Genomic DNA, 20370 nt, shown 5'->3' with positions numbered 1-20370 from the left:
ATCAGAAATAGGTCAGGCGCATAATGCTTTCATATAATCCTGCTGAAGTCTATCCTCCCCCGCTAGCTGGCGCTCAATTTACGAAAAACTAAAACTAGTCAGAGGTCATTATGGCCCATCCTGCCTCACTTCACATATTGTTATGTTGATGAAGCCTCTTTAAAACATTTAAAACTTTCTTCCACAGTGTTTACTCTTCATTTTGTAGCTGTGGCCACTACTTCAGAATGTGGGGAGACACATTGTAGGCTATGAAGGGGGAATTTGTCCATGTGCGTAAGGGTGCGCAAGTCAAAAAAGTGCACAACTACATGCATTTCAGCCTGCGCAAATTCTCCACTACACTTAAGGAGGAACTATGCAGGTTTGACGATATATTCACTGTTTTCTCATTTTACGCTTACAGGCTTCTCTGTAGAGCTTTCCCAACAACTTTACCGTGTATATTTAACAAGAAATAGAGCTAGAGAGAGAGAGACTGGGTGTGTGCCATAGTCCACCAGACTCACGTGTGAGTGTCCAGAGAGGGCAGCTGTTCTCCTGGGTCCTGCTGGACTTGGTCTCTGAGGTGCAGCTCTTCAGCATCTGAGTGGGAGCTGCTAGCAGAGGCTGCTGCTGCTGCTGCTGGACTCTCCTCTAGGAAGGTACGACCTAAACCCATTCTTAAATACAAATGATTATTAATGTGTTAACATTCATATCTGTTTCTACAGTTGACACACTATAAAACACACACACATCAAGGCTTATGACACACAAGCAGACACTCAGTCATCATGGGTTATCTTTCCACACAGAAATCTGTAGTTGTGTGATCAGACTCACAATAGTTTCTCTAGTATCAGGGTATCACAGTGCAAACAAAAAACAAAATCATACTAATAACATTAACTGTAGCCTGACTCCGGCTGTCTATGTACTTCCGCTTTTCCCTACAGTACTCTGCCTGGAATAGCTTGATCCACCTTCGTTTACTCCAGCAAGAGCATCTCCGACCAACAAGCGAACAGAGGGCGTTCCTGTGAGCAATTACATTTAAGTTGCAAGCCTATAGTTATTGGTGTGTCCCTCCTGGTTAATAGCCTGGAAAAATCCAGACCCTGGTAATCTTTCAGATTAAGGGTCTGGCCACAAATAATGTAATGGCCCAACTCGAGGGGCGACACCAAGCATGCATTTGAAAATCTCACTGGATGCAAAAGAACAACAGTATGACCAATGTTTACTCTGACAAATTCCGGACTTCGATGCAGTTGGATAACACTATGACCAATGTTTATTGACTTGAATAATGCAGCGTTGTCGTCATAAGTTTAGCTCTCCCTTGGCCCGCCTATATCAGATACACCGATTTCATTGGTAACCCCCAATTGACAAGTCACTAAATGCAAAACAGAGTCCACCAACTTATGCAATAATAACAAAGTTCGTACAGTGCTGAAAGTTTACAGTGAAGCAGTGTTATGGCAAAAAAAAAAGATCTGCAAGACGAGCCCCTGGGCATTGGTTAATCCGGCCCTGCACATGCTCTTCACAGCCACTGACATACATACATAAACTTGACATGATCTGATGATTCACACTCACATGCTATACCTGTAATTATACAACACACACACACACACACAGACACACACAAATAAACCACTGCATCTCCCACACACTGCATTTCATCATCATACACTCATCCCAGGGAGCCACTAATGCACAGACATTCAGATCCTACTTGAAAAATGAAAGAGTAAGACACGCACTGAATGAGCGCTCCATAAAGGTGGGGGTCCAGTTCCTCCAGCAGGGCCAGCATGGTGCTGCATGCTGTATCTCCCTTCCTGTGCACCATGTCCACCAGGCAGCTCACCTGGTCCTGCAGCACCTGGCTCCTCTGCAGGACCTCTTCAGCCTCCCTGCCGTTCAGCACAGGAGGCCTGTGGGCCTGGAGTCGGTCCAGCATGCTCCTCAGGACACCGCTGGACACTCCACTGATGAGGCCGGGCCGCATCTGGAACAGCCGCTCTGGTCATAAGAGAGAGAGTGTGTCAGACCACCTGTGGAACCATCTGTGTGTGTGTGTGTGTGTTCAAGGTTCAAGATACTTTATTGCCAATTATTAAAAAAAAAAAAAAAAAAAAAAACTTATAGTAATTTGTTTCAGCAATTACAGTGTACGTTTTGGTAACGCTTTAGAATAACATGTGCTTATTAGCTATTAACAGTGCATAATAAGCAGCTAACAATTATTTACTAACAGTTAGTTAACTGCTGTTATCCTTAACATTAACTAACTGTTAACATACAGCTTGTTAGTGTTAATAAGCAGCCTTTTACAGTGAGTTACTTACAAGCATGTTTGTTAACAGTTAACGTGCAGCTTGTAAGTGATAACAAGGAGCTTGTTAATGGTGGAAAAGCCATTTCTTACCTACTTGTAGTAAATTCTGCAGCCACCCAATCTAAAGCGAGAACCATGAAACTAACAGTTATCAGGCCTGACGTTCTATCTTTAGATAACTAGATCGGTTAAGCAGTGAGAAATGCACCTTCAAAATTGTTACAGTTAATGGGAATCGAACCCGGGCCACCTGCGTCGAACTGTGTGCTGCAGCCAACTGAGCTACCTTGCTATAAACATATAATGTGCAGTTGTTTTACTTGTTTCTATTTTCCGCTGATGTTCTATATCATACCAATTACCCTTTTTACAAATATGTTTCTGATGGTGTTTCAGTTCAGTGAATGCATTAAAACAGTCAGTTTGTCCGCAGTCTACGTGTAAAGCAAAGACCATAAAGCGCTATATTTGGAAGACAACTTGTCGTTTAAGCCTCGGTTGCTAGGTAACTAAATATCTACAGCAAAGATTCTAGAGCGGAGCGTAGCGCGCTATGATCTTTGCTTTACACGTAGACTGCGGGACTGTTTTAATGCATTCACTGAACTGAAACACCATCAGAAACATTTGTAAAAAGGGTAATTGGTATGATATAGAACATCAGCGGAAAATAGAAACAAGTAAAACAACTGCACAGTGCAAGTTAATAAAAACGTAGCTCAGTTGGCTACAGCACACAGTGCGACGCAGGTAGCCCAGGTTTGATTACCACTAGCTGCAACGATTTTGAAGGTGCATTTCTCACAGCTTAACCAATCTAGTTGTCTAAAGATAGAACGTTAGGCCTGATAACTGTTAGTTACATGGTTCTCGCTTTAGATTGGGGGGCCTGCAGAATTTACAAGTAGGTAAGAAATGGCTTTTTCACCATTAACAAGCTGCTTGTTAACACTTACAAGCTGCACGTTTAACTGTTAACAAATATGCTTGTATGTAACTTAAAAGCCTGCTTATTAACACTTACAAGCTGTATGTTAACAGGTAGTTAATGTTATTAAAGGATAACAACAGTTAACTAATTGTTAGTAAATAATTGTTAATTGCTTATTATGCACTGTTAATAGCTACAGTAATAAGCGCATGTTATTCTAAAGCGTTACCTATGTTTTCAAGCAACATATAGTGCAGCTAGACAAAGACAGTGATGACACAACAGACAGTGTGAGAGTGTTTGTGTCTGTGTGCGTGCGTGTGTGTGCATGTATGTACCTGTGTCAGTCTCCTGGCTGCTGCCCTGTCCTGGGATCCTGCTGGGCTGCCAGTAGTCGCGTCTGCGGATCTTGGATCTCCAGATGGGCTCTGTGTGCTGAGAGCTGATGACCTCCATATCAAACTCCTCCTCTGGCTGCTCCATGACCACCTCACAGAAGTTACCAGTGGAGAGCGGCAACAGGTTCATCTCCGTAGGATGGATCTCCGATGGACACGATGTCCTCACATGGACGCTGTCATTCAGCCAGAGTGGTCCAACAGCGGACATGCGGATTCTCACACCATTTCGATTCTCCGCCAGGTGGATGGCCTGGATGTGAGCTGGGTCGTTGGGCACCAGGTAGGTGTGGAGAACCAGGGGAGCGGTGCAGGTGCAGAAGAGCAGCAGCTCACAGTGGACTTTAGGAGAAAACAGATCCCTCAGGTGACACACCACCCCAAACAGAGAGAAGGAGGGTTGGACAAGCCTGGCATGGTGTCTGGTCAGCTCAAACACCTCCATACACACTCCACTCTCCCGCCCATGCAAGACCCTCACAGCATCACGCACATATGCCTCTGAACCCCCCAAACAGAGGAAATGTGGCAGGTGGATCTCCTCCAGCTCTCCTGACATGAGCTTGATGTCCATCAGAGGACCAGCAGGTCCGAACTGCATGTGGGCCAGCTCTTCAGCAAAGACATGCCAATCAGTGAAGTGGTACTGCAGGGTGACTGAACCAGCACACGTCCAGCGCAGACCAGACTCTGGGCACTCATAGCTCCCTGCAGGAGAACTCAGGCTGTAGGTGGAGACGCTCTCCTCTGTGGAGACTTCAGGTTTCACCAGGACCCAGTGGCTGGAGTCTGGAACTTGAGCACAGGATTCACAGCTCCTCTGTGGGGCATCATTATGGTGATCCTCCCTTTAACACAAACGCACACACACACACACACACAGACACACACACACACACACACACACACACACACACACAGACACACACACACACACACAGTTTGAATTGAACACAGAAAAAACAGCACAATGACACAATTCTCCCTCAAATCAGGTCATGTCTTCAACAGGAGTTGGTGAAGTGATATCCATTGACCTTGTAGCAGCCGATAATGTAAGAACGTCCAATAACGTAATAATGACCAATAACAGAATAACTTTATTGCAACAAAGACAATAATGTAATAATTTGCCAATAATGTAATAACATATACCACACACATGCACACACACACACACACACACACACACACACAGAGAGAGAAAGAGATGACACAGACAGATAATACAGTACACAGACACAGAAGGAGAGAGAGAAAGAAACAGAACACACACAGAATACACACAGAACATGCACATACACACATATACACACATGAAAACACACACACACGGGCACACAGAAATGCACCCACACAGGCTATAGTACATTACACACACACTCACTTGTCATCTCACAAAACATACTCAAATGTGTGTGTGTGCACTGTGCATCTGTGTGTGTGTGTGAGGTGTGTGTGTGTGTGTGTGTGTGTGTGAGGTGTGTGTAGGTGTGTGTGTGTACTGTGCATCTGTGTGTGTGTGTGTGTGTGTGTGTGTGTGTGTGTGTGTGTGTGTGAGGGTGTGTGTGTGCATGCGTGTGGGCGTGTTTTGTGCATGTGTTTGTGTATTTTTTTTATGTACGTGTGTGTGTGTGTGTGTGCTGGTGTGTGTGTGTGTGTGTAGGTATGTGTCTGTGTGTGTAATTATGTGTGTGTGTGTGTGTGTGTGTGTGTGTGTGTGTGACCGTAGCATGCAGCACCCAGAGCAACCATTCTCTTTTAAAACATATACAGTAGGCGTTACTTAAGAATGGCCGTTTCCCTCACGCATTGCCTAATTCACGTTCTGCGTGAAATGTATTACAGCTGTATTACAACTTACCGCCACGAGGTGGCAGTACAGTCCGCTGTAGCATTGCTGCGGTGTGATTGATACTGTAGTCCAGCTCTATTCATTCAATAGGCGGCCAGGAAGCAACCTCTAAGTGGTCCAGCCCCATATAGTTTTAACTGAAATGTAAGCTAGAGAAAAAATACTTTGCGAGCTTTCGGAAATGGCAACAGAAATCCCTAGTAGCCCAGTCACCTACAGACTGCAACACTACAACTCTTTTATTGTTTTGTTTTTTCGTTTGTAAATTCAGTCTGGCACTCTGAAAATGTTCTCAAGGCTCTGCACTTCGAAAAAGACAAGCATGAACTAACAAACTATTTGTCATAGTTCAAAATTGCCATTAACACATGCAGCAGATTGAAATAACACTTTATGTTTCATTCGAGAGTTTGACAACGGTGAGGATGATTAGCATTATGCAAACAAGTTTTATTGAGTTAGACTGCGTCTCTATTATAGTTCCGTAATCTGACGTATTTCCTCATGAATGTAATTTTGTAATTTCTCTTTGGATAGCTTTCTATCTAGGCCTATCCATCTATCTATCTATCTATCTATCTATCTAATGTTCGGTTTCACTTGCGCAGACGCGCACACATTCAATCAGCGCTCACATTACTACAGTCATTTCCCGCATATAAGCCGCATTGTGTTTAAGCCGCAGGACAGTGTTTTATGCGAGTTAAAAGAAACAAAAGCATATTAATACTATGTTAACTGTCCCCGTGTATTAACCTCATAGCTGAAGAAATTTAGCAAAAGCAATGTATAAGCCGCGGCTAATAGTTGGGAAATTACGGTAAATTAACCCAATTGCAGGCCTCTTTATCTGACCACACACAATTAAGAAATATTTCCTAATTTGGAAAACGTTTAGTTTCCTTTCCTTTCAGCTAGTTCGAGTCAACCATTCACTCGTGCCGCAATTGAGGAGCTCTATCGTTGCCTAACACGAGAGTTCGGATGTGAAGCGGATCAACACAGCTTGTAGGCTAGTGCCATGTAGGATAAACGTACAGATGGTACGGGTTGAGAATGCTCCTTTCTTTCCCGCACATAGGGAATCCGGAAGGTTCGGGACTTTGTAATTAAAACTGCAACCGCAAGGGGGCAACATAAGACCGCCCTAATAACATGAAGGTTCGGCTCCTGCCGAAAAACACGGAAAAACCCGAAGACACCGCGCTGGTGACAAGTGGAGAAAAGAGACATGACGCTCACCATGTCAGTTTGCAGTTGCAGAGTTTTCGAATGTTTTACAGCCTACCTCACAGCTCTCTCACGCAATGTAGCCTATAACTCAGTCAGTCCAGCAGAGATGGCAGAGCAACGTTTTGGTCAATGGAGAGGGAGAGAAATGCTCTGCATATCCGTCTCATTTAATCATTAAAATGAAGGTGATGACTGGCGAAATTAATCAAACGACGTTTCAATAAACCATTGTTGAAATTAATGAAAATTATCTTAGAAAATCGCCTATAGGTCTATCAGAAGGAAATAGCCTTCAATTCAACCTGAAAGACTCGATAGGCAACCTTAGATTAATTCATTAATTCATTACGGTTACAAGACCGCATTTCCGTGAATAGGCTATTATTGTCAAGGCGAAGACGAAAGAGATGGACAAGATGGACATGTAGGCTACATTTACATGCTAGGAATACTTAGAAATGTGTATAGGCTATTTTAAAACGGAGGCATGTTCATTTTAACCGGCGACGCTGGGTAGCCTACATGTACCCAGCACTTGTTATCACAGATTTTGTCCCCACCACTTTTGACAACTGAAAATAAAATGTATTTAACAGAAATATCTTTAATACATGCCTATGCTTGTCACTTTACTTATAACCCTAGGCTACATGCATGGAGAAGATCGCGCATTTTGTAACATTGTAACAATGGATGGTCAGATATGCGATAGGGCAGTGAGGGTGATTCATTGTAACCATCGACTAGTAGGCCTAGCTCCGCAAAATAAGTTTCTAGCAACTTATGTATCGTATGCATGTTCATGTTGATTCAGATATAGACATAGACTACCGTAGGCTGCTGTGCGTCAAGCTATATGACAGCATTTTATCATGTGGTGAATTAATAACTAACAAGTTAGACATGTAACATAGTTTTCAAGCTCATGCCGCGAATGGCGCAACTGGTTAAGGCATATGCACCGTACGCCAGCGACCGGGGTTCTAAACTCACTTAACGAACCTCTCCGAAACCCTTCAAGCCATAAGGCATCATTTTATTTAAAAAATGAAAGATTTTCTCAGTTTTGCGATTTTTTTTAGGTTTGCCATGTCTGCTGAAAAGAAAAGTTAATATGTGAATTTGTGGTTCAGCGCACACTCACACATTTTTACATGTAAATAGAGTCGGGCTCAAGTGTCTGTCGGAGAGAAGGGGGGAAGGTAGCAGTCGTTCTCATGCCGCATATAGGTAGGCTATAATGTAGTGAACTGGTTAGACGAGTGTGGGGGAGGGGGAATGATCGCACAAGACAATTGCTCTTCATGAAATGGATCTCACAGACGGCCGTCAATTTTCTCTCTCTCTGGGTTGGGAGCGTCACCTGGCTGTGTCAGCAGACTGCAATACAGTCGGTCTCGAGGGGTTAAATAGCGCACGTTACTTGAATTTTAATCTGAAGAAGACCACACAGTCGAAATGTCATTCCTTTGTGCTAAAGAAAAGAAAATAAAATCAAAAAAGAAGGATTTCAAGTGTGCGAACCTTTTTCCAATTTTTATGATTTAGCCTACTCTTGTTCTGCACCTTGACCGGGGATGTGCACAAACTTTTTTACTACACTTGAATTTTAAACCAGCTCTTCTCTTACCAGTAGCCTATATCCTACAGCCATACTTTAATAATCAGATGTTATGCTCATTTTTGTAGGCTACACCTCACCGGCAAGCACGCATGCAAATGCTGGTTTTGCACATCTACAATATAGGCTGATTGGCCAGGCTATATATAATAGGCTTAGGACAGTATTTTGCCTTCGTGCAACTTTAGTTGTACTCAATCTAAATTATTGTCAGTAAGGATAGGTCATATTACCAAATGGCGAACCTAGAAAATTATTTAGGATATAGAGCCGTGTCCATTACGCACTACTGTTATTTTTTAGGCTATTGTTTTATTTGAGTGTTTTTGTCTACCATGGCATACCGATATTTAGCAAACACATGTACAGTGGGTACGGGTTGAGAATGCACCTTCTCCCGCGGGACTCCCGAAGAGATCCCGCAGGCCGTCAAGCCGATTTTTTTCGAGCCTAAGGCAATGTACCCAAACAACCACCAGGTGGCAGAAAGTTTCATCCCGCATTTCAAAATGATGAAGACCGCATATCCGTCAATAGTCGACTCCTTAATCTCATTTAGGCTAATCATTACAATGAAGGTGATGACTGGCGAAATTATTCAAACAACGTTTCAATGAACCATTGTTGAAATGAATGAAAATGGTTATAGAAAATCGCCTACAGCCTAACGCCGACACAGCTGATTCTTTGATTGATTCTAAGCTGTTTTGATGTAGGGGATGGGTAAACTGGCGCGCTACAAACATGCTACCAATCAAATGTAATATTAGTAGGACTAGCCTACTTAGACACTTTAGTCATAGGCAACGTTGCCATGTTAATTTGGGCTAGAAGTGCTTGCTTGTGGTGGCGCTCCTGTCCGCTGCTTCTCCCGAATTGTGTGGCAAATTTGTCAGCAATCAGCTTAAATGTCAAATCATATTTATTTCTCTTTGTCGCCATGGTATTGGGGGAAACGCGGAGAAACGAGATGGTCAGTCCTCGTATTTTTTCTTCGCGTTTCGTTATAAGAAATATATAAGTAATAGTTAGTCTTCTTCCGTATTGAACAGATAGGCTACGGGACGCTCTTTGTTCCGTATTTTAAGGAACTACTCAATGCACACACACTACAATGAAAAACACACAAAGAAATCACCAAACATATAGCCTACAACCTAATGACACTTTAATGCAGCGTTTCTCAAACTATGGGCCGCGAAACGTGGAGACTGCTGCTGGTCCGCGAGACATGGGGTGAAATTAGGTCCGGTGATCTGATAATTTGCTGCGCAATTGACCAAGCAACCGCGGACCGACAGAAAAAGAAAGCAAACGTTGCGGCGGAAATGCTTCCTAATTTGATGTGTTTAAACATAGAGACATACAATTAGGTGTGTCTGTTATTATGATAATTTTCGAGCATAACTGCTTGTCCATAGCTCAGTGACAGGTGTTAATAGCCTTGCCATAAGCACTGCTGCAGGTGCTTCTTTTATTATGCGGTTAGAGCATATAAGCGCTTACTCATATAGACTATAACTCAGGGACAGGTGCAAAACCACCAACTGGGATGGATCGAAGGGCAAGCAAGCACTGCCACACAACGTGAAGGCCTTTGTGTTGTCAACACTAAACAGAAAGTTTCCTACGATGGGGAGAAGTGGCCGCAAGGACTGCATCGATAAGATCAACGAATACAGTAATGTTTTACAACCCAGCTGGTATCCGCTGTTCATTCCGACATATCCCCACTCGGCGGTAGGCCTAGGCCTATTTAACTTTTTCTTTTTCAAACAACGTGCCATTCCGACATGAGGTCATTAATAGGCTATTAATGTCATAACTATTAGGCTATCATTAGGCTTACTATGCATGGCTGTAGGCAGCTATGAGGCCACTGAGATCTGGACCTCATCGGTTTTGTGAAAGCCGATTGGAAATACTTAAGTTTAGAGCGAACGTTTCAACTATGTTTGCCATGGTAGACAAAAACACTCAAATAAAACAATAGCCTAAAAAATAACTGCATGCGTAATGGACACGGCTCTATATCCTAAATAATTTTCGAGGTTCGCCATTTGGTAATATGACCTATCCTTACTGACAATAATTTAGATTGAGCACAACTAAAGTTGCACGAAGGCAAAATACAGTCCTAAAAGCCTATTCTATATAGCCTGGCCAATATTGTAGATGTGCAAAAGCAGCATTTGCGTGCGTGCTTGCCGGTGAGGTGTAGCCTACAAAAATGAGCATAACATCTGATTATTAAAGTATGGCTATAGGATATAGGCTAGAGAAGAGTTGGTTTAAAATTCAAGTGTAGTAAAAAAGTTTGTGCACATCCCCGGTCAAGGGGCAGAACAAGAGTAGGCTAAATCATAAAAAAAATGGAAAAAGGTTCGCACACTTGAAATCCTTCTTTTATAGGATATAGGCTAGAGAAGAGTTGGTTTAAAATTCAAGTGTAGTAAAAAAGTTTGTGCACATCCCCGGTCAAGGTGCAGAACAAGAGTAGGCTAAATCATAAAAAAAATGGAAAAAGGTTCGCACACTTGAAATCCTTCTTTTTTGATTTGATTTTGTCTTCTTCAGATTAAAATTCAAGTACGTGCGCTATTTAACCCCTCGAGACCGACTGCAGTCTGCTGACACAGCCAGACGACTCTCCCAACCCATTCATTCGTTTTGGCCGATATAATCCATTCATTCGTTTTGTGCGTAGGCCTATATAGATTCCTGCATGCTGCATTACCGTGACCCTTAGCCTACCTTGTGGATGATTTTCTCTCATTGGAATACAGCAGGACAGAATGCCTTTTATCTAACAAACGCAAAAGCTGAGATTGTTGGAAGGACTAGGCTACTCAACAAACTTGTTTTTCGTTTCTGGGAGATCTCATTATCGTTTTGGATTGTCGGATTTTTATACTTATTGTTTGGACTTATGGACAATGAACTTTGAGGGGTGGTTGTTAGTGCTTTACAAAGCTTTGTGTTAATAAGTGTCGGTCCTCCTTATCCTTCAGCTCACTGCGCGATGCAGTTGCGCATAGTGGCCACGAAGTCATTAACTGTTTACGACACAATACATGATATTTGTGTTTTTCGTTTCTTAGATTTAATGCATGTTTGACATGTAAACAGGCCTTCAGTCCGTTAACTTAAGGCCTTCTTTTGCATGGGGTTGCTCGCATCCGCCCGTAACCTAGACTATTATGTGCGTAGTGGCTGCATACTCTTATAATAAGAGGCAAATTGTTACAGGACAACTTAAACTGACTTCCCCAATGCTTCCCCGCAGCACATTACATTTTAATATAGGCTAATATAGGATGAACAAAGTCTATGCTATATTAAATCCAGTAGCCTAATAATTCTATGTGCCACGTCCGATTTCGCAAGTGATGTAGTAGGCTACGTTTAAACATCGACAAACGTCTGTGAGACTACCCATTTCATGAAGAGCAATTGTCTTGTGCGATCATTCCCCCTCCCCCACACTTGTCTAACCAGTTCACTAGACATTATAGCCTACCTGTATGCGGCATTGGACGATTGCCTCCCTCCCCCCTCTCTCTCGACAGACACTTCCTGACACTAGGGCTCGGGATCATGACATAAAAACTTCGCGGGCACAGCCACATTGGCAGCTTCACTCCTTAGTTTACTATGGATTACTATGGATTTACTCCCGCCTTTTAGTGTGTTCCTGTTACTTAGTTTTTGCCTTCTTGGTAGTATGTTGCTGTGTAGTGGGGTGTAACAGTGCAACCCACGATCGCAAGAGGAAAAGAATAAATCGCTACTATTTCTGCTTCTTGTCTTGTGCATCTGAATGAATGGATATTACGTTAGTCATTAATTCACCACATGATAAAATGCTGTTATATTGACGCACAGTAGCCCACGGTAGTCTATGTCTATCTCTGAATCAACATGAACATGCATAACGAGATCCATATATTCTAAGTTGCTAGAAACTTCTTTTGCGGAGCTAGGCCTACTAGTCGATGGTTACAATGAATCACCCTCACTGCCCTATCGCATATCTGACCATCCATTGTTATAATGTTACAAAATGCGCGATCTTCTCCAATCATGTAGCCTACGGTTATAAGTAAAGTGACATGATAGGCATGTAGGCCTATTAAAGATATTTCTGTTAAATACGTTTTATTTTCAGTTGTCAAAAGTGGTGGGGACAAAATCTGTGATAAAGTGCTGGGTAAGCTACCCAGCGTCGCCGGTTAAAATGAACATGCCTCCGTTTTAAAATAGCCTATAGGCCTACACATTTCTAAGTATTCCTAACATAAATGTAGCCTAAATGTCCATCTTGTCCATCTCTTTCGTCTTCGCCTTGACAATAATAGCCTATTCACGGAAATGCGGTCTTGTAACCGTAATGAATTAATGAATTAATCTAAGGTTGCCTATATCGAGTCTTTCAGGTTGAATTGAAGGCTTCTAAAACCATTTTCATTAATTTCAACAATGGTTTATTGAAACGTCGTTTGATTATAATTTCGCCAGTCATCACCTTCATTTTAATGATTAAATGAGACGGATTAAATGAGACGGATATGCGGAGCATTTCTCTCCCTCTCCATTGACCAAAACGTTGCTCTGGCATCTCTGCTGGACTGACTGAGTTATAGGCTACGTCGAGTGAGAGAGCCAGCTGTGAGGTACGCTGTAAAACATTCGAAAACTCTGAAACTGCAATCTGACATGCCGAGCGTGATGTCTCTTTTCTCCGCTTGTCACCAGCGCGGTGTCTTCGGGTTTTTCCGTGTTTTCCGGTATGAGCCGAACCTTCCTTTTATTAAGGCGGTCTTATGTTGCCCCCTTGCGGTTGCAGTTTTAATTAAAGTCCCGATGCTTCGGGAGTCCCGATGTGCGGGAAAGAAAGGAGCATTCTCAACCCGTACCATCTGTATTTCCAGCTCTCAAAACCGATGAGGTCCAGATCTCAGTGGCCTCATAGCTGCCTACAGCTATGCATAGTAAGCCTAATGATAGCCTTGCCAAATAAGTCATCAGTCACACACCCCTAATCGCGGGGTTGACCTGTTCCTTTCACACTGAGCCCCGATGAAAACTCTTGGCGGAGATAATAATTAGGCCTATCAAATTAAAAGCACACTACGACAGGTATACTTGTGTGATCACGCAACACAAGAGAGCATTTAGCGATGGGACAGTTGTGAATGAGTGCTTAACACCCTGGAGTCTAAATACCCCCCGGGGGATTTGAAAAACTGTTCCAAACACACATCTCAATCTCTGCTTTTATCATATTATAGAAACACCATTAGAAACCTTTAATCGACTCGTTTTCAAATATATAGCCTATGTTTTAAGAGAATATGGCAATGATAATGGCACTTTGTAAAAACAATAAATTCTGTCGGTCCGCGGTTGCTTGGTCAGTTGCGCAGCAAATTATCAGATGAAGCACCAGACCTAATTTCACTCCATGTCTCGCGGACCAGCAGCAGTCTCCACGTTTCGCGGCCCATAGTTTGAGAAACGCTGCATTAAAGTGTCATTAGGTTGTAGGCTATATGTTTAGTGTTTTCTTTGTGTGTTTTTCATTGTAGTGTGTGTGCATTGAGTAGTTCCTTAAAAAAACGGAACAAAGAGCGTCCCGTATCTGTTCAATACGGAAGAAGACTTTAACTATTACTTATATATTTCTTATAACGAAACGTGAAGCAAAAATACGAGGACTGACCATCTCGTTTCCCCCAATAGCCTACCATGGCGACAAAGAGAAATAAAAATGATTTGACATTTAAGCTGATTGTTGACAAATTTGCCAAACACAATTAGGGAGAAGCAGCGGACAGGAGCGTCACCACAAGCAAGCACTTCTAGCCCAAATTAACATGGCAACGTTGCCTATGACTAAAGTGTCTAAGTAGGCTAGTCCTACTAATATTACATTTGATTGGTAGCATGTTTGTAGCGTGCCAGTTTACCCATCCCCTACATCAACACAGCTTAGAATCAATCAAAGAATCAGCTGTGTCGGCGTTAGGCTGTAGGCGATTTTCTATAACCATTTTCATTCATTTCAACCATGGTTTATTGAAACGTCGTTTGATTAATTTCGCCAGTCATCACCTTCATTTTAATGATTAAATGAGATTAAGGAGTCGACTATTGACGGGTATGCGGTCTTCATCATTAAATGCATGTGGGTTGAAACTTTCTGCCACCTGGTGGTTGTTTGGGTACATTGCCTTAGCCTTAGATCTCTTCGGGAGTCCCGCGGGAGAAGGTGCATTCTCAACCCGTACCATCTGTAACGTTATCTGTTATCTTCTGAGATGGAGAGAAAAGGCAAATAATGAATAGTAGTGATGCCAATTTATGTAAAAGGAAATCATGAAGGCAACAAAGACGAGGCTACAGTTTGCAGCTATCCGGTTCCCACTGTCAACTCAAATTGGTGAGGGTTCTGTTACATCTGCGATCAAGTGATTTGAAACATAGAAAATATTATAACGATTAGTCTAGTCTAGTCTTTGAGCTTTGAGTCGTTTTCCAAGCATCTATGCCGTGCCGACTAAGGCATTCCATTCAGATGGCTACCACAAGGGTAGGAATTTCGTCATTTTAGGGGCAAGGCCATTTGGCCTTCACCTTCTTTTTTTTATAGGGGCACCAAGGCCACAAAATAGGGGCACAAAGGCCACTGAGTAAAATTCGATGGGTTATCTCGAAACAAATACATATAATAGACCCGCTAGCCTCTGTAGGCTTTGAGAAACACTAAAGCTGCATTCACATACGTCGCTACTCGCCCATCTCTGAGCGAGAACTGTCAATGTAAAGTGAATGTGTTCTAGCTGAATGTGGCCAGGACAGGCGATGCGAGGACTAGCGATGCGATGTGGGCGGGTACGGAGTTAAAATAATTTTAACTTCCAGCGATGCGAGTGAAGCGAGTACCATATCAGAATGTAGAATAGAGATGATTGACAGTTAACGGACATGTTTGCAGTGAAGTAAACTAGCGGGGAGCCATGGCAACCGACGTCGGCAGCAGTTATTTTTTTTCTGCCAGCGAGTAGAATTTCGGCGAGAAGCGAGGAGCGATGGGCGAGTAGCGATGTATGTGAATGCCCCTTAACGCAGCCTCAAACTTCTTTAAGTTGAGGCCCAATCATGGCAGACTTTGGGGTCATAGGGCCCACCTAAACATACCTCACCCCATCCCCCATCAAATCATCATTATGATTATCTTATCACAATTGACCGTTCGCAAAACCCCGCCCTCGAACGGCCATTGTCCAATCCTAGCTCAGCAACGGTAACTAAGTAGAAGGACGTCCGTCAAACATTGCGAATTCAGCAAGACGGTGCAATGATGCGCCTATGGCACGAGAAAGTCATAAACCAGATACCCCGAAAGTTTAGAGGGTGGGGGCGTTTTTTCGCCTTTCCAAAGCCCAAAACCCATGTGGAAAGATGCCGACAATGGGTTAAGCAGTGTGGGAGACCTCAACCACAGCTAAATGTCTCAAAGATTCATAACTTTCCATATCAGAACGACACCTTATCACCCTCTTACATCATGTATGTGGCATTTAACATTAATCTCTCTACACACTAAGACGGCGGATTCGTAAAGAAACAAAATTAAGTGTATCTAACTTAGTTACCTACCTAAAATGACATTTTACCGTGAAGACCAGTGTTGAAAGACACCTGTACAAAACTGCTTGGAGGTTACGTCTGCTCGAAGGTAAGCAAAGCTAGCATATTAATTATCAATAAGTAGCTAAGTAGGCCTACATACAATCTAGGGATGTAACGATTACCGGTGTGACGGTAAACCATGATAAAAATGTTGACGATAACAATTACCGTGTTCATTTCGAATATCATTATTATCACGGTTGATACTACGGTGTGGTAACCGCGTGTTTAATTCTTCCCAGCTTCATCCGAGCCTGCTTTTGATACAAGCTGGTAGGCTAATATGAAACAAAACTTTACCTTACTAATTCTGTTGTCCAATTGATGGATTTAACCATGATTCGGATAAGGCTACACCTGCTTTTAAAGGGCGCAACATTTTCACCCCAAAACGTGCGCTGTATCATGTGCGTCTTTATATGTAGGCCTACACGTTCACATTAAATCTAGGCTATTCCACTAACGTTATCAGGAGAATGCCGTGAAGTGTTATGTTGAGCGCTGGGTGTCACTCATTGGATATAACAGATATAGGCTACCAAACTACACCATAAGTTAAGCTATAAGCAGCCAATTTAACATTTCCAACCGAGGAAAAAGTGAGCACAATGCCACGGTAACCTACCTACAGTAGGCTAGGCTATGGAATTTAGTTCATTTAGGCCTAGTGTTTAATTCAATTTCCGAAAAAAGCTACACAGCCTATTGGCAAACTTTTCCACGTTGAGAGAGTTCCATCTAGGTAACTATCCAGTTAGCTCACGCATACAGTAGCCTAGTGCTCACCAAATCATAGAAGTTAACATTGCAAGACACTTATCTTTTCTATGATCCCAGCAATATTTTCTTTGAGTTGTTAATTTTTTGAACATTCATTTTATTCAACGAAAACGGATATCCTTGAACTATGCGTGACTACTTTCCTAAAACCAAAACCGAATGAAGGATAATATAATTAGCCTACTTCACGTATCTCTTAACCCTTTGGGCGCCGGGTTTTATTTTGAAAAATACTAGATTTTGATATCTAAATTTCAGAATGCTCTGGCTGGAAAATGGTTAGAGATGAAGAAAAAGTGTAAATGAGACAAATGTTAGGAATAACCTAAAGTTTATGTTGAGAATAAATTTGCTCGTCTAATTTGCATAGTATGACGTCATATGGCGGCGGCCATGTTGGATTTTGTAATTTTCAGGAAATACCTGATATTTTGAAAGAGAGTTGAACTTATTTCATCAAATTCAACCTCTCCATCTATTTGTTATGCTGTCCACATATGAAATGAACAGGAAAAAGTGAATTGTAAGCCAACAGTGGTAAACTAGAACTATTACTATACCACAACACTCAAACACAAAAACGGAAAAGAAGTCTTTTTTTTCTCTCTCTCTCCACCACCACCCCATCTATTGGAGGACATTTTTCTTTTCTTTTTTCTTCTCTTCTTCACTATTATTATCATTATAATCATTATAATCATTATAATATGATAATAATAATAACAGTAACTGTTTTTTAGCTGCAGAGGCCTAATCAGTGCCCATCTATCCACATAAACATTTGTAGTATAGAGTGTGCAACATGTAATTGCAAAGCAAAGCACAGATACAATAAGACCAATATTGAGGTGCCCTCAGAACTATTGCCAAACTGCAAAACTCATGTAAACAGTAAAACAGGTCAATGATTGGGCGCACCTTGAACAGCCTATCATAACCTGGCTGGCCCCTCTCGACAGAGTCATCATTATAGGCAAAGTGGAAAAAAGACAGAATGATTTCAAATTTGTTCCTACACATCACTTACACTTACACATACACATCAAGCCTCTCCCACGCCCACCTCTCCTATTCATGGGTTTCATCAGGTCCCTTTCCACAGGTGTAGTAATCAAGCACCATGCAGTCTGCATTGATAATCAATGCTTGATTTTATACACCTGTGGAAAGGGACCTGATGAAACCCATGAATTGACACCGCAACCGCGAGTGGCTCTGCCTCTGCCTCCGCTTACATTTAGCAACGGGTTGAAAGACTCTGGGAGCAGAGATGAACTCGTGTGTGTGTTGTGCTTTGGTAAACACTACCGGGCACGGAGGCACTGTGACCGGCGTGGTAAAACGAGTGAACACTAACGCTGATCCCTGCGCTATTCTTACCACTCCTGCCACGTCTAACATCCATGAATACTCTCATCTATGTTGGGCAAAAAGTCGTGTGTGTGTCTGTGTGTGTTTGTGCGTCTATGTCTGTGTTTGTGCTTGTGCATTTGCCTCGTGTTGCCTAGCATCTCCACGTTGCGCAACGTGGCTATCAGGCTTCCTAAACGACCGACCGTCATCTCCCAAAGTCAGATATTCTCCTTCAGAATCAGAATCGGCGAAACACTTCGCCCACGTCTCCCCCTGTGATCACCACTAGAGCTGGGAGCGGAGATGAACTCGTGTGTGTTATGCTTCGTAAACACTGCCGCGCATGGAGGCACTGTGGCCGGCGTGGTAAAACGAGTGAACACTAACGCGGGTCCCTGCGCTATTCTCACCACTCCTGCCACGTCTAACACATCCATGAATACTCTCATCTATGTTGGGCAAAGGGTCGTGTGCGTGTGTGTGTGTCTGTGTTTGTGCTTGTGCATTTTCCTCGCTTGGCCAAGCATCTCCACGCTGCGTCTTTAGATACTAGGCAAAGACGCAACGTGGCTATCAGGCTTGCTAAACGACCGACCGTCATCTCCCAAAGTCAAATATTCTCCTTCAGAATCAGCGAAACACTTTGCCCACGTCTCCCATGTGATCAGCACTAGAGCTGGGAGCAGAGATGAACTCGTGTGTGTGCTGTGCTTAGTAAACACTGCCGCGCATGGAGGCACTGTGGCCGGAATGGAAGCTTAGAACGAGTGAACACTAACACTGGTCCCTGCGCTATTCTCACCACTCCTGCACGTCTAACACATCCATGAATACTCTCATCTATGTTGGGCAAAGGGTCGTGTGTGTATGTGTGTGTGTCTGTGTTTGTGTTTGAGCATTTTCCTCGCTTTGCCCAGCATCTCCACAGGTTGTCTTTGCCTAGTAAATTACAAGTGGTTATCAGGCTTGCTAAACGACCGACCGTCATCTCCCAAAGTCAGATTATCTCCTTCAGACTCAGAATCAGCGAAAAGGAGCCCTATCACGTCAGTAAATGTAAACTTTTTGCTTTAAATCTCGTTTAAAATCGTGCTAAATCCAGTAATACCGCTTCAGCTAACTAGCTCCGTGGCTAACTATCTCCGGTTTCTCATCAACAAGTTTGAGTGGGATTTCCTCGAACATTTTGCATTGAAACATGACGTCATTGTGCTCTCGGGTCGAAGTATGGGATGTCTGCCAACTAGTGGTGGGGAGTATATATGAGATTTAGCACTCTACTCGGAGAAAACCGCTGTTTTATTCAGTAATGCGTGATGTCGCAATGTGGCGACTTTGGCGCCTAAAGGGTTAAAGTGACAGGCACTCAATTAGACTAAACAACACCCCTGTAATGTCATCAAAGACAAGTATAATAGTTTAAAAATCAATATGAAGTATTCAAATTACTGAATATTTTTAGCTATAAGTAATTATGCAGATCCTAACATATTATAAACTATTAGCAAAATCTATAAAGTTTATGAATTCAAAATATGCAATAGAAACAAGACAAGCCATTTTCTGTGTGGAGGGTTGAGCAGAGACAAGGATTGCCATTGCTGTGAATGATCGGTATCCTGCTGAAGGCAATAAGGGTTTGCCTATATTTTTAATGCAATAAACACTGCCACACTTTTTTTTAAATACCGTGATAATACCGAAAACCGTGATAATTTTGGTCACTATAACCGTGGGGTTAAATTTTCATACCGTTACATCCCTAATACAATCTGTAAAACTGGATTTAAGTTAGCAGTTGTGGTTCTTTATAGCATTAAATATGAAAGTAGTAAAGTTAGAACACTAACTGATCAGCATACCTAAAGCCTAAATCCCGTAGTAGGAAATGCAGGCAGTCTGCTAGCTGTTCGCCCGTCAATGCACTGATTGATTATTTTGCTATCCACACAGATCTTTTTCTGACGAGGTTGACAGTCATTAGAGGCTATAAAATCTATAAAACTGAACGTCTACAATGAAACTTGCGAAGGAAATGTATACTTTCACCCAAGCAGCGTCAGGTGCACCAGTGCAACCTATATATTTTCTCAATACATTTTGGGCGCATCTGAGCCCTGTTGAACGTCTGTTCTCATTTGTTTGACGGGCGTAGTAACAATAACTAGGGGG

General features: G+C 42.5%; 1 protein-coding gene across 4 annotated transcripts in view; it reads right to left on the bottom strand.

Moving 5' to 3' along the window:
• The window catches only part of LOC134070012 (uncharacterized), a 274775-nt gene that overhangs the window by 52156 nt on the left and 202249 nt on the right, over nucleotides 1-20370 (bottom strand). For all 4 annotated transcript variants that reach the window (XM_062526196.1, XM_062526198.1, XM_062526197.1 and 1 more), the window contains 3 exons: nucleotides 3602-4509; nucleotides 1755-2016; nucleotides 510-662 (listed from right to left, as the gene is read on the bottom strand). In XM_062526196.1, the coding sequence (XP_062382180.1) occupies nucleotides 510-662; nucleotides 1755-2016; nucleotides 3602-4509 (1323 nt within the window). The remainder of the gene's footprint in view (nucleotides 1-509; nucleotides 663-1754; nucleotides 2017-3601; nucleotides 4510-20370) is intronic.

This window comes from Sardina pilchardus, chromosome 22 (genome assembly GCF_963854185.1).
Source record: "Sardina pilchardus chromosome 22, fSarPil1.1, whole genome shotgun sequence".
Lineage (NCBI taxonomy): Eukaryota > Metazoa > Chordata > Actinopteri > Clupeiformes > Clupeidae > Sardina > Sardina pilchardus.
The sequence above is the reverse complement of the archived record's forward strand: the minus strand, read 5'-3'. Positions and strand labels throughout refer to the sequence as shown.